The 17051-nt window shown below is 43.2% G+C and overlaps 1 protein-coding gene across 1 annotated transcript in view; it reads left to right on the top strand.

The window, feature by feature from the left end:
* LOC144767869 (uncharacterized) overlaps positions 1 to 17051 on the top strand; it is a 190355-nt gene that overhangs the window by 154519 nt on the left and 18785 nt on the right. The window contains exons 5-6 of the mRNA XM_078651227.1: positions 9522 to 9565; positions 11848 to 11974. Of these exons, the coding sequence (XP_078507353.1) occupies positions 9522 to 9565; positions 11848 to 11974 (171 nt within the window). The remainder of the gene's footprint in view (positions 1 to 9521; positions 9566 to 11847; positions 11975 to 17051) is intronic.

The raw sequence follows: 17051 nt of genomic DNA, 5'->3' as shown, positions 1-17051 counted from the left end.
CAATCTTTTCAGACTTCCTCGCAGAAATCGGAAAGAAGAGGACGATCAGAACAAAGAGAAGAGCACGCCAAGTCCAAAGACAAGGAACCTGCTCAACTAAAAAAGAAATTACAATTTCCAAAAAAGAAGGTAGCCAGTATCAAGGTAGTTAACAATGCCGAGAATACTGAGGACACAACTGAAAAACGGAGAATGGGCTCAGACAATGCTAGACAGCGCAGCAGAAGTGAGCATAGCTCGCAAAGTCCTTATGAATCATCTGGAGACAGTGGACACGAATGAATATCTTCAAGTGGAAACTGCAGACACCAGAGTTAGCAAACCTCACAAAATATACGAAATAACATTACGTATAGAGGGAGATAAGACTAGGAAAATAAGGGGACTATTTTGGGATAACCTCTCCAAGGGCTATGACATCCTTCTAGCTGAAAAAGACTGGCCACCAGAGTTTGTCAGGGATTGCCCTCATGGCGAAGAAATAATTATGCCTGCCTTCTCAAATCATATCCCAATTCATAAAAAATACACACTTGCTAGAAAGTGGGCAGTAGCTCAAGCTCCTGCTTTATATAAAAACCACGTAGGATGGGATGAGGAATCTCCTCCTCACAAAATCCAGTTAAAATCACAACCTACTGCACAAAGGCAGTACCCAATTAAGCAAGAAGCTAAAAAACAGGTAAAAGAAATTCTAGACGAGCTAGAATACCAGGGGGTGATTGAAACTTGCACCTCACAAATGAACAACCCTTTGTTTCCGGTCTCCAAACCAGACAATTCATATCGTCTAGTTTTGGATTACCGACACCTTAACTCATGTTGCAAAACTTTTGCAGTGCAAAACTCACATAGTGCTGCACTAATGAATAACATAGTGCGCAAAAAATACAAAACAACATTAGACATCTCTAATGGATTCTTTTGTCAAAACATAGCACCAGAGAGCAGATATTTAACTGCATTCTCAATAAATGGCACTCAAAAACAATTCTGTCGGTTAGCCCAGGGGTACAAGAACAGCCCGGGAGTATTCTCAGCGAGAGTAACAGAATTACTACAAATATATGATGATGAAGCATTATCTTATGTCGACGACATTTACTTAACAGATGATGACTTGGATACTCACTTGAAGAGAGTGAACACCATAATACTTGGGTTCGCAGCAGAGGGTTACAAATTCAACTTTAAAATAATCCAGAATTGCCCATCTGACAGTCCTGTTCTTTAGATATGAATTATCAAGTGAAGGCAAAAGCCTGACTGACAATTTCCTAGAGAAATGTGCCGTAATCCAAGCACCTAGAACACTAAAAAACCTACAGTCAATTCTAGGCTTCCTAAATTTCGGAAGAACATACATTGCAAACTACGCAGAAAGGGTCAAACCCCTTTATGATCTGATAAAACCAGATTTTAAAAGATCCAATTGGACTCAAATACACACAGAAATTCTGAGATCCTTACAAACAGACATGCTAATTAAAACAAAATTAGAAACACGTGATAACACACGCAATCTTGTGATTCGAGTCATCCCAGGAAGATGCGGATTCACATACCTGACCTCTAATGAGGGAGAAAAGGTACCAATTGCATTCAAATCACACTTATACACAGAAACTGAAAAGAAGTTCAGTATTAAAGAAAACATTGTTCATGCAGTTCAAACCGATATAGATAGAGAAAAAGATCAAGCAGACGGTAGACACATCACAGGCAGAACAGCAGAACCAGCTTTTGAAGCACTAACAACACTGTGTAATTTACCAACAACATCATTGAATCCGGAATGGATACAATGGGTGAATTCAATTACAACGGACAAAGTATACTACTACTTTGATCCAGAATTAAAGGAATTGAAAAATCTAGAATATGAAAGAATATACCCTCTGCCAATCGACATTCTGCCCTTACGACACTACGCTTGTGTAATCTATACAAACGGACATGCTCAACCCTCCGTTTGGGGAGAACAAGCATACAACCCCACATGTGAGATTACAAAAGAAGTGTGGCGCGGAGGTAAATTAAGACCTCTATTAACAAAAACACACTCAGTTGAAACTAATTCAGAACAACAAACTGAAATATTAGCTTTGAAAATGGCGCTAGATAATGCGGATCGCGAATTCCCGACACTTATAGTGTCCGATTCATATTACTGCGTCAAATCATACAACAAGGACTTGCAGACATGGATTCAAAACGGTTACAAAGATGACACAGGTGCAACAATAAAGCAAAAACTGCTTTGGGAACAAGTAGTTCTTTTACAAAAAGAACTACCAAAGACTCACGTGATACATACACTGAGTCATCAGCGTGATGGCGTTCACGTTGCAGGGAATTCATTGGCTGAGACAGCCACAGCGGCAGCCACTAAATCGGCTTCCGTAGTTCGAAAAAAGCGTACATTAAAATACATTGACGGTGAAACAGTGCTGGCGGTGAAAACGTCATCAAAAGGCGACTGCTCAGCGTTACCGATCAACTATCCACTCAATTACACATACATAATCGATGCAAACTCCGTCCCTTTTGCTCGAATCCCTGGAGTGGGGGATAGAGTGATTCCAAACATGGACAGGAGAAACTTGTTAATCGCAGACGCACATATGGGCGAGGGTCTCAGACACCTCAAACTAAAAGATTCTCTGGAAGAATTACAATCAAGGTATTGGTGGCCAGGCATGAGCCTGCATCATACCATGTTTGTAAAGAACTGCCCGAACTGCAACAGGGATCGCAGTGGTGAGAGAAACGGTATAATACCTTGTCGGTTCACTCCAGAAAAAATCACCAGTAAAAAGCAAGGCTTGCGATTAACATATACAGGCTAGTTTCCACTTATAATGTAGATCACCTGCACTCGGCTGACGTCTGGACTGTTATACAAAGATTTGCGAGTCTAAATGGCATATACGCTAAGAGCATGCTACGTTTAACCATAGTTTTCACTCTAGCCTTCCAGCCTGAGGGAAAACCTGGCCAAATGAGCATAGCACAGCGGGAATCTTCTCACTTCCTTCCTGAGGGATACGGGATGGTGTAAAGAAAAAACCAAGGCATAAAGCAATCTATAACGGAAAGGATATTAGGTTCGGGAGCTGGGTGGGTCAAACATCTAATAAGTGTCCAACGTAGTCTAAATAACTTGCCAAGAAATTCTCTGAAGGGATTCAGTCCGTACGAATTATTATTTGGAACTAGGATGTTGATCTCTGACCTTGACAGTCAGACTTCAGTGGTGAAAGAAAAAAGCTTTGATATCAAAGACCGTTTGGCTATTTTGCAGGACTTAAACAAAACAAGAAAAGACCTGAGCAACATAAAGTTGAAACAACAGCCAACAACCACTGAAGAACCACCACCTGTCCCAGCAAGACCTGTCTGGATTCCAAAAGTCGGGGATCTAGTCAGAGAAAAGATCGCGGTAAAGAAGGAATTTGGGCCTTCTTACAGAAAAGCAGTTCCTGTCTTGTCTGTCAACGGGACAAGATCAGTTGTACTACCGCCACTTGCTGGTAAAAAGGAGAACCGAGTTGTATCCATCGACCTGGTAAAACCACAATCATGTGGCCGATAACAAATAGTAGGCCAAGTGGACTCCCAATAAGTAGCAGAACACCAAGGTTTGCTACCAGTACAGAGGTCCTAACAAAGAGGCTCATCACATTTGAAACGCCTACAGAAGTACAACAAGGACTATGCAACAATGCAATAGAACTCAGACCTCTGAAAACCCAAATAAAAACATTTAGCAGAGACACACCAATCTATAATGAAGTACCAAGTGAAAATGCAAGAAACAGTAATCCTGAAGCAATTGGAACAATTGACAGAACTGCATCCGGCTACTTCATAAACTTCGATGATTCCTCTGAAGAATTCAGTGAATCAAAGACACAGCCATCATCAAAAACCTTTAAAGATAAAGCTAAAGAACTTTTGAAACAACTGAAAGAAACATATCTGATTTCTCCATGGATCGAATTTTGGGTGGGTTTTGGTGCATTTATCCTCATACTTTGGCTCATCATGGTACTAACTTTGGGACGCTTCATTGAGGGAAAATATGCTAAAATGGACACAGCAAGTCAGAAAATCAACTTGATCCTCAAGCCACACACATCTTCACACGTCGAGAAAAGAGAACTTTCTTCAGTCAACTTCACAGCCAATCCTATACCGGGTGGGGTAGCATGGGACAATACTGACTACGAAATCTATGGTCCGGTTGAAATCCTGAAATATCCACACCAAATTAAGATCTCTTTGAGTGACTTTGTAAAACCAAACTCATTTGCTGATGATTGGGACTTCGAAAGCATTAATAATATGATGTCTGACTTAGTAATGTCTGCTAAATTTACCAAACATGATTATTTGCAGGGTTCTACAAATTATGATAGTATGTATTGCTATAACCACTATGGCAACCATTTTATACATAGATCTGCACAACCTAGAAATGTTTTAAATTATAATCAATGGGAACATTGTGCAACCCCTCCAAAAGGAAGCTCAAGAACCGTTTATGACAAATATTCATACTTTTCAGGTTTTAACACAAGTAATGCTGAAACATTTTATTTCAAATTGTCAAACAAGACAGGCACAAAGACCATGATAACAAACACGAAATTGATATATTCAGACTCATTCTTTGAACAAATGAATACTTTTGGTTTTGATTATTGGGACAAAAATGTTGAATTGAAAAGTGTTTGGGGCACAAAAGAATGGCAAGTACAGGGTATAGAATCTTTGTTTAGAGCCTGCATGATCCCAGAACAAATTATATTTTTAAATGACACTGTTCAACAAACCACTTGTCTTGGCTTAGCCAAAATCAAAGACTGAAATAAACCGTCTATTCCAAAGCCAACAATGAATAGCAATAGCTCTACAGATGAAGAAATAGACGTAAACTATGTATTAAACCAAAACAGAACACATCCTGATTCGAAACAGTGGTTGATCTGGCCCACCGATACTAATAACTGTCAAAACAGATTCCTGAACAAAACACAGGGGTTCAAAATGACCAGGCCAGACCCTAGATATTCCCAAAGACATCACCCAGGAATAATAACCACCTACAGTGTGGGCAAATTATGCCTTCAATGGCTACAGACTTCCACACTGGCAGAAATTAAGCAACACCTAACTTTACTTACTGATGGTGCTGACTTGCGTGATTTCATTATGGGACCACGCAAACAGCGTCAAAAACGTTTCATAGCAGCCTCTGTATATGCAGCATACAACGAGGCCTGGAAGGTTACTCAAATTGAAACAGCAGAGAGAATACGGGAAATTGACCGTATTAATTTGGAAAAATCACTTTCTGTAGTGGACAATGGGTTAATGACTCTGTCCTCCAGAATATTTTCTTTGGACAGCATTGTGTCTTCAGCAATCGACATATTATCGCAAGACTTACTGTTGCTACAACACGGTCAGTCTCAATTGCGTTCTATTGTACAGCTTGGCTGGATGTTACAAAATCTGCGTTCAGGCTACGTGCCTTGGCGTTTAATCAACACAACGTCACTATTCCAAATCTTTAACCTTACTGATAGACAAATCAGTATGGCACAAAAGGGTGCTGATTATACAATCCTGAGCATTGAGAAACTCGAAAGATTACCAGTGACAATGTCAGAACGACCTGTCAGTGAATGGATAATACATGGGATAATAAATATTCCAATATCAACCTTCAGGTTTCAATACTGCCAAAAATATATACAGGCTGGCATGTACGAAAAATTGGGAAAAGGGTACATTAAAACAACATGGAACCTGCCCTATTCACATGCATGTGTCAGTAATAAAGGACAGAAAGTGTTTCTTAGTGGCAATAATTGTGCGATTTCACTAAGCGGCACACTTCTGTGTAACGTAATTAGTTTGCATGGAGCCTGTGAAGGGAATTCATACAACCTTTCATGTCACCAGCAAGGCACACCTGCAACAGAGATAGAACCATTCTTTCAAAGACTCTACAATGGGAGTTACATTCTAATTGTGGATCGCAGATGTTGTAGTCTTATGCCCGGGACTCCTTATCTAGTAACTACGACTGCGAAGGTCAAGTGCTGTGGACGCTCATTGTTCCCCAGCTCCTTTCCAGACAGGGAGGCAAGGGCATGGCCCAATTTGAAAATTACTTCTATTCGAATAGATACTTTAAGCAGAATGAAAACAGTGCTTCTTCAGACGCCTACCAGGCTCACGTCATCAAAAGAAACGTATGATCTCCAAGTCGCAAGGACGACTGCAGAGATACATTCATTGCTATCAACTAATTCCCCCATACATTTTGCGGAAATCCTTAATGAAATCTTAAATATTTCTGATACCAATGGGATCTCAAAGGTATTTAAGACAGTATTTTCGAAGGCATTAACACCATTCAAAGCCATACTGGGTATTTTTCCAGATTTCGTCCATTCGATTTTTGGCGGACTTCCCCTGATCTTGGGACTAATTGCAGGAATCCTATTCTTAGTCCTTATTTTTCGTTATGGCAAACCATGTCACAGACAGAACACCTGCGACAAGGGAAGAAACAATCCTAGCCATTGGATACCGGGACCGGATATCAAAAATCCTGGGACTCTCCCGGCTTAGAGACCTGAACATGACTTGGTTTCCATCCTTTCGACCAATGTGGCAATGATGTGTTTTACCTGTATTAAGGTGTCTGCTATGCGGAGAAGAATGCGTGTTAGACACCTGTCTGACGCTACAATCGGATGCGCCAATGGATGCAGAGACATTGTTGGGTCCTATCAAGGCTCACGCTTTGTGCTGCCCCCAAAGGCTACCAATCCTGATGACGGCATTCGTGGAAGCTTCACCACTACGATTAAGGGGTAGTGAAGTTCAAGATGAAAGCAGCATCGATCAGGTACGACCTTCTGTCAGCAATCCAAGCCAGAATGTCAATGGAGACAATCATGCGCACGAATGCATGGTTACACCTTTTTCCGAGTTAGTGGAACTTTCCCAGGAAGCTGTTGACAGCTTTTTCGAAAGCCTAAATGATATGATGTTCTCACCAGAGCAGAAATAGAGACTTTTGAGCAAGCTCGCACACGGCGTTCCCTGAATTCGGCCTTCAATTTTAATAATAAAGTCACATGAACAATTTCCCTCCAGTTCACGGACAGCAATTTTTTCTACAGCCCCAAAATATTTTTGCATATTTTTCGGGACACTATCTTCTGCTTAAAGTAAGAACTATTCTTAAAGAACTAAAATTTCTAATTTTAGATAGCTTATAGACATTAGCTGCCCGCTGGTATGTTCATAAATATTTTATTCTGTGATGGAATGGTCTCGACTTTTTTTTTCTGTATTAAGAGCCATTTCATGTGTAATTCTCATATACCAAATAGCAATAATGTATACAAATGCGTGATTACTTTGGCATTATTCTACAGCTTGAGTGCATACAATACATATGACTGCCATTTTTACGTATATTTGAAAATTTCAAAATGCATTTATGTATTTTGGGGTGGTAAGGTATACACACTTCTCTATAGTATGTTGTACTATGTTTTACTATGCCTAGATTAGTAAATATGTCCATAGTTAGCGTGGAGTGGGTGTCATGTATACCTATAGGTTCTGAATCGATCCCCCTATTCCTGACCCTATTCTGGTTAACAAACCAACAAGTTAACTAGCAGTCAGCCCATGAGGCAGCAAACCCCCATGATGCAGATACCGTTATCTGACGCAGCCACACTACGGCACAGGAACGTGTTATCTGATTAGGTCATAACGCTTGCGATCTAATTAGACAAGCGATATTCCTCCAGCCCCTGATAAGGCATACGGAGTTCTCTAAACAAATCAAACCTATGACAACCTGGGAAAAACCCTGCGGCCATAGTTTTGATTTCACCGAGAACTTCAGCAAAAGAATGTGCTAACGACCTGGTCGTATGACATCTTTATTGACGTATCTATGTCCATCCTTACGTCAATCTCGGCACCTTAAAGGTATAAATATTACCGATATTGCCCTATGCAAACACACGCGGTGGTGACGAGACGGAGCAGCCATACTTGCCGAAGCCCAGAGCAGAGCAGACCCCGCTGGCGCAGCCCCGCCTTCCTGACGCGCTGAGAACGAGACGCGCTGCTCTCTCCTGCCGAGAGATCCAGCACCGGCGCTTCCTGGTAGCCCTCGCAGGCAGCCTGGAATATCGAGACCAGAGAGAGAGATACCATCCCTCATTCATCCTAACTTCCAGGTACAGAACTGAATAACCCCTCGCAGAGAATTCTTAAGTTAGTCACTTGGCAAAAACAAACTTAACTTAAACTGTAACTTTCTATTCCCGCCCACGTATTAGGCTTAGGTCAGGTACACGGGGTAGGCGTATTTAGAAACACCAGTTGAGTACGTTTAGTCAAATGTATATGTGTATGTAATATATTTTATTCATTTTAAAACATCTTATGGCTTAGAAACCATATCAATGTTTTTACAGTATTATTTTATACTTCTGCTTTTAATGTATGCACTTTACTTAACTATAAGTATTGCAATAATATCGATCCATTTCTCTTGTATGAGAAAAGAGACTGATCAATAAATAACATCTTTTATTGAACACGCCCGTCTCTTCCTTTTCTCTACAATCTGGTGAGACTAAGAATGCACGTACTGACTGAGTAAAATAAATTGCCTTTTGTTCACACGACTCTCGAGATACACTCTTGATTAGGGGAGAGCAAAGTTGTCATGTTCTATGGTTGTCAGAAACTAAATCCCTTCTTGTCTAATCAGGGAAGTTAATTCCTTCCTGAACATTCGAGAAAGTTTCTAGTGAACTCTGAGCTAAGCTGGCAAACCCAAAACTTTAAGTCTAATATCGATAGTAGTAGACCTAGTTAACGTCTGGTCCAGGCCTTTACTATTGAAGGTATTATTCCAATGCGCAGAGCCTATTGGGATGATAGGAACTACACTACAAAGTAGAGTGTTGACTGTACACTTAGAGGTGTTGTGTTCCATGAGACAGCCTTCACTGGGAGGCATCCAGCCTTACAGTTGGATCCCTTTTGTAAGAGGGTAGAGTGTGGACTGCACCAGCTGTACATTTAGAGGTGCGGTGTTCCGCAAGGTTGCACCTTCACTGAGAAGTATCCCACCTCAAATTCAGATCGCTTCTATAGGGTAGTTGGATCACTTGTTCCTGATTGTGATAGAAGCTCATGATTAAGGGCCCGAGGAGAATCCAGTCCACAGTTCATCCAATTATTGAATTCACACCTATTCATTGACATGTGATATACAAGATTTCTTTCATTGTCTGCAAGAATACAATACCATAATATATGAGAGAAATGATATAACAAATACAAAGGAGGAAACAAACAAAATAAATTCCACAGAACAAAAGTTAGAGTAAGACTGCCCATCTCAATACAGTCCAGCAACATATCTTGTGAACGTATCCTAATACTGTTTCTTTTGCTTGCAGGCATTAAAGCATGGAGATCAGGCAACATATGGCCACCTTCAACGGTAAGCAATGGGAAACGTCACATTCTTCTCCTCACTGCAATATCTGCACTATCATCAGGCGCATAGAAATGCCATAAAAAATCCCATCATCTCATGAATGGAAAGAATGACTGAGGAGATAGACCCTTCTGGGGACGGGGAGGGGGGGGGGGGGTAGATATATTGTTTTTAGCACCGCACAACAGAGCAGCTAAAGTATGAATTTAAAATGGCCTGCTACTGCTGTCCTCCCCTGCACCGACGCTCTTAAAGTCTGCCTAGTGAACCGCACAACATTTGCACTATGGTGCACACATGTGTGCAATCTCTTTTGCATAAGATGTATACTGGAAGCCTACTCTTTCAGAAAAACATTATGGCCTAGATTTACTGACAGTTGAGGCAGTGCAGCAAGGCAAGTTGCGAAGCTGTGTTATGTGAACAGGAGAGAGCTGAACTGCACCAGAAAAGGCCCTATAACTGCTGAGACCTGGTACACAAGATTCTCTGTCCTATCATGTGTGGGCTTAGGGATACTGGATTTGGGGATAGGTTTACAGACTGAGCAGCAATGGCTATCCCATCCTCTGACAATGTCCTGTACGTATGTCCTAAGGACTTCACTTAGGGGCAACCTTTGACTGTAATGTTCGTCTTTACATCAGTGGCTGTAACTGAGGGGGAAGCATGAGGCTGACCAGAAGCAGCCTCCAACAATAAGGACACTGCAACCTGCTTCCTAACGTATCCACTGAGGGGCAGAGTAAGGATGTACAAAGACTATAAGTTAAAGGTTCAACCTCAGTGGATCGACCCAGAGTAAGGCTCAGCACCAGCATCACACTGAGGACAGATCTCCCTGATGGGTACCCCGGTGGGCAGTGTGTGTATGAGAATAATAAAATGTGGGCACTTGTGGCTTTCACTAGTAGACTGTAGTCTGGTTAGCAAGTTCACAACATCTATTTACAGAGGTCTGTGATTTATAGTACTGTTTGGGCGGGGTGCAAATTAACTTTTAGTTATAACTAAAACTTTTGAATTTCTTATGTTTGTGTAGTATAAGTTTATTTTGTATAGGAATAGAACATTAAGTTATATTAAAATATGTTTTAAATAATAAATTAAGGAGCGGGTCCTCATGCCTGCTCCCCCTGCAACAGTACTCCAGTCCAGCTTGTCCGCAGTCCACTACTTCCTTGTAGTTCTGCTGTCCTCCACTTGTCCTCTGCTTGAACCTTCTCTGCTTGTTTCTTGCCTTCTATTTTGCATTTTCTCCTCTGTTTTGCTTTTTTGTGCTTGTTTTTCTGCCCTATGCTTTTCTACCTTCTGTTTTGCCTTTTTCTGCTCTCTTTTGGCTTTTTCTGCTAGCTTTCCTGTCCTCTGTTTTTCTATACTCTTATGTCTTTTTCTGCTCTGTTTGCCTTTTTCTGCTAATGTCTTCCCTCTTACGCCGTTTCCCTCCTTCTGCCATTTCCCTCCTCCTGTGGCCCAGCGCTCCTCCCTCCCCCAGGACCTACTTCACGGAGGACACAGTGTGGCTACGCAGCGGGTAAAAGTCATGCCTGTCTGCACCTGTCCTGAGCGCCTGGATCACACCCAGCACCAGGAGCCCTGGCTATCCTGCCACCCTCCACCTCAGAGCTGTGGAGCTCTTGGACCTAGACATCACACACCAAAACAACAACAGCTACACCGCCTCCCTGTGAGCAACCAAAGGTCTCTTTAACTGCCACCATTGCTGCTTCTCCTGCAATACAGGATCTCCATTCCACACAAGAGCCTGCACCACACATCCCCTAAAGGCCACGCACAACACAAACCTCTCCAATGCATCTTGCTCAACGCCCAAGCACTCTGCAATCAGGCCACGGCAATCTCCTCAAACCCTGACATCACCACCACAACATCTGACGGCTACACCAAGACTGCACTAACAAACACAGCGGGGGCATTGCAATCATCTTCAAAGAAACCATCCAATGGATTGCCACCAAAGTGAGACCACACACCTCTCATGGACACCTCGACTTCGAACTACAGACCAATGCCCAGACAATGATAAAATGCACCCCAGAACCTTGATCAGCTTTCTGCAATGCTATCTCCAACCTCATCGCCCCCCTAGCCATCGACTCCTTGCACTGTGTCCTAATTTGTGACAATAATTTCTACATCGATGATCCCAACAACGCTAACTCCACCACCCTCCAAGAGAAGCTGAACAACACCAGCCTCGCCCAACTGGTCACTGAACCAATGCACAAAGCTGGGCACACACTAAATCCCATCTCCACCTCCAGAAACAGAGTAAAATACAGCCACATCACAGAACTCATCTGGTCCGACCATGCCATCATTCACTTCAACATCTTTGGTGCTCAGCACACCATCAACAAGCAGCACAGCTCCAACCGCATCAGGAGCAAGGTAACAGAGACACAGTGGACTTAGGCCCTCAGGGACACCCAAACTGATGCCTCATCAGACCTAGAACATACCACTCAGAATTTCTCTGCATGGATCACCAAATGCATCAAAAGAGTCAACCAGACGAAACTAGAAAAACCACCGACACCTCAAAACAAGCCAGCTGGTACAACCCAGAGCTCAGAACCACCAATCGCAACTCCTTCCGACTCGAGAAATGATCGCACTCCACCAGAAACCCCTCCAACTGAGCCGCTCACAAAGCAGCCCTCAGCAATTACCCCTTGAGCATCAAGGAAGCCAAGAGTACAGCCATCACAACCTGCATTGATACAGCAAATAACCACACAAAATAACTATTCAAAATAGTCAAGAAATTCTCTAACCCAGCAGCTACATATAACACAATTGACCCCTCTCATGAACTCCGCTACACCCTCCCGGACTATCACAGCAAGATCGCCACCATACAACAACTTTGACCCCCAACCCACTGTGCTCAACCTCAACAGCCTCGGCCAACCACCGCACACCAGCCGCAACTGGCTTTTTTCCTCAGAAACAATCAAATCAGCAGGGATCTCACCAGCATCATCAACACCTTCATCACCACAGCAGCCTTCCCAGACAGATGGGAACACGCAGAGGGCATATCCCTGCTAAAGAAACACTCCTCTGACCCCAGCAAACTCAAATATTATCTCCTTGCTCCCTTACCCTGACAAGGTACTCGAGAAGGCCCTCAACTAACAGCGCACCGGATACCTGGGACAAAACCACCTGCTTGATGCCTCCCAATCGGGATTAGAGCCAACCACAGTTCAGAGACTGCACTCGACGCTACCACAGCCGACATCAGAACCCTCCTCAACAATGGGGAGACTATAGCTCTGATCCTGCTCGACCTCTCAGCTGCGTTTAACACCATATCCTACCACACCCGGTAAACAACCGTTACAACGCAACTATTACAACGGACTACTTTTACAATGCAACTTTTACAACGCAGGATCCATTACAACGAACTACCATTACAACGCATTTTTTTACATCGCAGATGCCTTTACAACACATGCCATTACAACGTAAGTATTGGTAAGTATATAATTATATTAAAAATGTTATAGGTTTGGGTTTTTGGGTAAAGGGGTATTTTTAGGGTTCAGGGTTAGGTTTGGGTTTTTGGGTAAAGGGGTATTTTTAGGGTTCAGGGCTAGGTTTGGGTTTTTGGGTAAAGGGTATTTTTAGGGTTCGGGGCTAGGTTTGGGTTTTTGGTTAAAGGGGTATTTTTAGGGTTCAGGGCTAGGTTTGGGTTTTTGGGTAAAGGGGTATTTTTAGGGTTCAGGACTAGGTTTGGGTTTTTGGGTAAAGGGGTATTTTTAGGGTTCAGGGCTAGGGTTGGGTTTTTGGGTACAGGGGTATTTTTAGGGTTCAGGGCTAGGTTTGGGTTTTTGGGTAAAGGGGTATTTTTAGGGTTCAGGGCTAGGTTTGGGTTTTTGGGTAAAGGGGTATTTTTAGGGTTCAGGGCTAGTTTTGGGTTTTTGGGTAAAGGGGTATTTTTAGGGTTCAGGGCTAGGTTTGGGTTTTTGGGTAAAGGGGTATTTTTAGGGTTCAGGGCTAGGTTTGGGTTTTTGGGTAAAGGGGTATTTTTAGGGTGCAGGGCTAGGTTTGGGTTTTTGGGTACAGGGGTATTTTTAGGGTTCAGGGCTAGGTTTGGGTTTTTGGGTACAGGGGTATTTTTAGGGTTCAGGGCTAGGTTTGGGTTTTTGGGTACAGGGGTATTTTTAGGGTTCAGGGCTAGGTTTGGGTTTTTGGGTACAGGGGTATTTTTAGGGTTCAGGGCTAGGTTTGGGTTTTTGGGTAAAGGGGTATTTTTAGGGTTCAGGGCTAGGTTCGGGTTTTTGGGTAAAGGGGTATTTTTAGTGTTCAGGGCTAGGTTTGCGTTTTTGGGTAAAGGGGTATTTTTAGGGTTCAGGGCTAGGTTTGGGTTTTTGGGTAAAGGGGTATTTTTAGGGTTCAGGGCTAGGTTTGGGTTTTTGGGTAAAGGGGTATTTTTAGGGTTCAGGGCTAGGTTTGGGTTTTTGGGTAAAGGGGTATTTTTAGGGTTCAGGGCTAGGTTTGGGTTTTTGGGTAAAGGGGTATTTTTAGGGTGCAGGGCTAGGTTTGGGTTTTTGGGTACAGGGGTATTTTTAGGGTTCAGGGCTAGGTTTGGGTTTTTGGGTACAGGGGTATTTTTAGGGTTCAGGGCTAGGTTTGGGTTTTTGGGTACAGGGGTATTTTTAGGGTTCAGGGCTAGGTTTGGGTTTTTGGGTAAAGGGGTATTTTTAGGGTTCAGGGCTAGGTTCGGGTTTTTGGGTAAAGGGGTATTTTTAGTGTTCAGGGCTAGGTTTGCGTTTTTGGGTAAAGGGGTATTTTTAGGGTTCAGGGCTAGGTTTGGGTTTTGGGGTACAGGGGTATTTTTAGGGTTCAGGGCTAGGTTTGGGTTTTTGGATACATGGGTATTTTTAGGGTTCAGGGCTAGGTTTGGGTTTTGGGGTACATGGGTATTTTTAGGGTTCGAGGCTAGGTTTGAGTTTTAAATAAAATAAAATTACAATTAAATTAAATTAAATTATATTAATTTTAATTACTTACATTTTTAAAAATATGATATACTTACCAATACTTACGTTGTAATGGTATGTGTTGCAAAGACATCTGCGATGTAAAAAAATGCGTTGTAATGGTAGTTCGTTGTAATGGATTCTGCGTTGTAAAAATTGCGTTGTAAAGGTATGCGTGCTAAAAGTAAGCGTTGTAACGTCATACATCCCCACACCCTCATCAACAGACTTCACAACATCTACATACAGCAAAACAACCTCAAGCAGATTGATCCATTCCTTACAGGATGCCCACAGAGCGTCTGGTTGCCTCACTTCACCTCCGAACCCAAGAACATCATATGCGGCATACCCCAAGGATCATCCCTCAGCCCCACCTTGTTCAACCCCTACATGACCCCCCTCACAGACATTGCCAGATTGCACGGTCTCAACATAATTGCCTATGCAGAATCTGCTCAACTTATCCTCCTGCTCACCGAAGACCCATCCACCACCAGAACAAACAGAAGTGCTGATCTTTGGGAAAACACATCCATATGGAACCTCAGCTGATGGCCAGCAGAACCAGTCCTACACCCAGGCCAACAGACTATGCACACAATCTAGGCAGCATCCTTGACACTGAACTGACCAGGAAACAACAAGTCAACGCTGTGGCCTCCTCTTGCTTTCACACCCTCTTCACGCTCTGCAGAATCTTCAGATGGATTCCACTCAACATCAGAAAGAGCCTCACTCAAGGCCTCATCACTAGCTGACTTGACTACGGCAACACAATTTATGCCGGATTCTCCTCCACGCTCCTCAGGTGCTTCTAGGCCATACAGAATGCTGCAGCCAGACTTATCCTGAACCTTCCCAATTGGACTCCAATCACCCCCATCTCAGCAACCTCCACTGGCTCCCCATCCACAAGACATGCTAGTTCAAGATCCTCAAGCTCACCTACAAAGCCCTACATGGTCAAGGACCGTCCAACATCAACCAACAACTTAACTTCCTTCTACCCGCAAGACACTTGCGCTCCCCCTCACTAGCCCTTGCAACCACCGAACACATCCTCCACAGCTGCAATGGGGCCCGCTCCTCCTACATTGCTGCCAAGAGCTGGAACGACCTGCCCCTCCACCTCCAAACTGCACGCTCCCTGTCAGACTTCAGAAAGAAACTCAAGACTCAAGAAAATTGCGATTACCTAACTTGCAAATGGAAAGTATTTTCTGGTGCATCAAAGGCTTTTCATTCGCAACTTAGGTAATCACAATTTTTTGCAATTACCTAAATTGCTAATGCATTCAGGGAATCACAATTTGTGATTCCCTAAATGTGATGCATCAAGCCTTTCCTAAATGCAAACTGTGCATTTAGGAAACGCTAATTAGCTTCAACTTGAAGTGCATTTTTAAAAGTGACATGTGGCGCGCACACATGCCATTAGAGCATGTGTGTGCACAACATGTGCACACTTACCTTTTTGGGGGTTGCATCAGGTGGGCCTTAGGCCCCCTGGCACCCTTGCAATTGCTTTTGTAATTTGCAAATTCATTCCCATGCATTCATTCCTATTCATTCATTCACAATATGCGATTCGCTATTAGGTAATTGTAGAAAAACAGGATTTGCTGTTTATGGTTACCCACACGTTTTGCATTGATGTGATGCTGTTTTTAACTAGTCTGACTGGGATCCTGCTAATCAGGACCAAAGTCTAACTACTTTCTCTTTAAACTGCTGTGTTATGTACTTAGGTGCACCCCAGATTGGATACTGGGGTACCTTTGTCAAGTATATGGTACCCAGGTACCCAGGACATAGGTACCCGAGAGGTCTCGTATGGGCTGCAGCATTCACTATGCCACCCATGAGAGACCATTCAAAATGGAACTACAGGCCTGCAATTGCAGCCTGTGTAAGTTGGTGCATGCACCACTTACTAAAGATATAGGTTTACTATATCAAAGGGTCACTGCACTCAAAACCTATAAGTCAACCCATAGCAGACCTTTACAATCCTGAGGGCAGGGTGCTTGGTTCCAAGTGAGAGGGTGCTCCTGCCTGACACCCCTGCAGCCTACGGAGTCCATTCTCCCGGATTATAAATGAGGCAGCCATATACTATATAGAGGGGCACGGCGTAATCACGCAATGACCATCTCAAAACGGGCGGCAACTAATCCTATCATGTTTGGTATGGTGTGGGAGGTATGATTCCAAGCACTGGAAGAGCCCTACGTTAGGCTCTCAGTGTTCCCGGTACCAGCCTCCTGGTTCTGGACAGCACAGAATGGTTGCTGCCAACCAGAGACACATTTCTGCCCTCTTGCTGCTGAGCCAGGCTTGAGTAGAGGAAGGCTGAACAATAGACATCCTGTCACAAGGAGGTGTGACCACCTCCCGGACAGGATTTAGTCTATTAGGGCTGGGTGAGAGACCTTGCCAGCGCCTGAAGGACTGCATGAGGGGCACATTTG

This window comes from Lissotriton helveticus, chromosome 7 (genome assembly GCF_964261635.1).
Source record: "Lissotriton helveticus chromosome 7, aLisHel1.1, whole genome shotgun sequence".
NCBI lineage: Eukaryota > Metazoa > Chordata > Amphibia > Caudata > Salamandridae > Lissotriton > Lissotriton helveticus.
The sequence above is the reverse complement of the archived record's forward strand: the minus strand, read 5'-3'. Positions and strand labels throughout refer to the sequence as shown.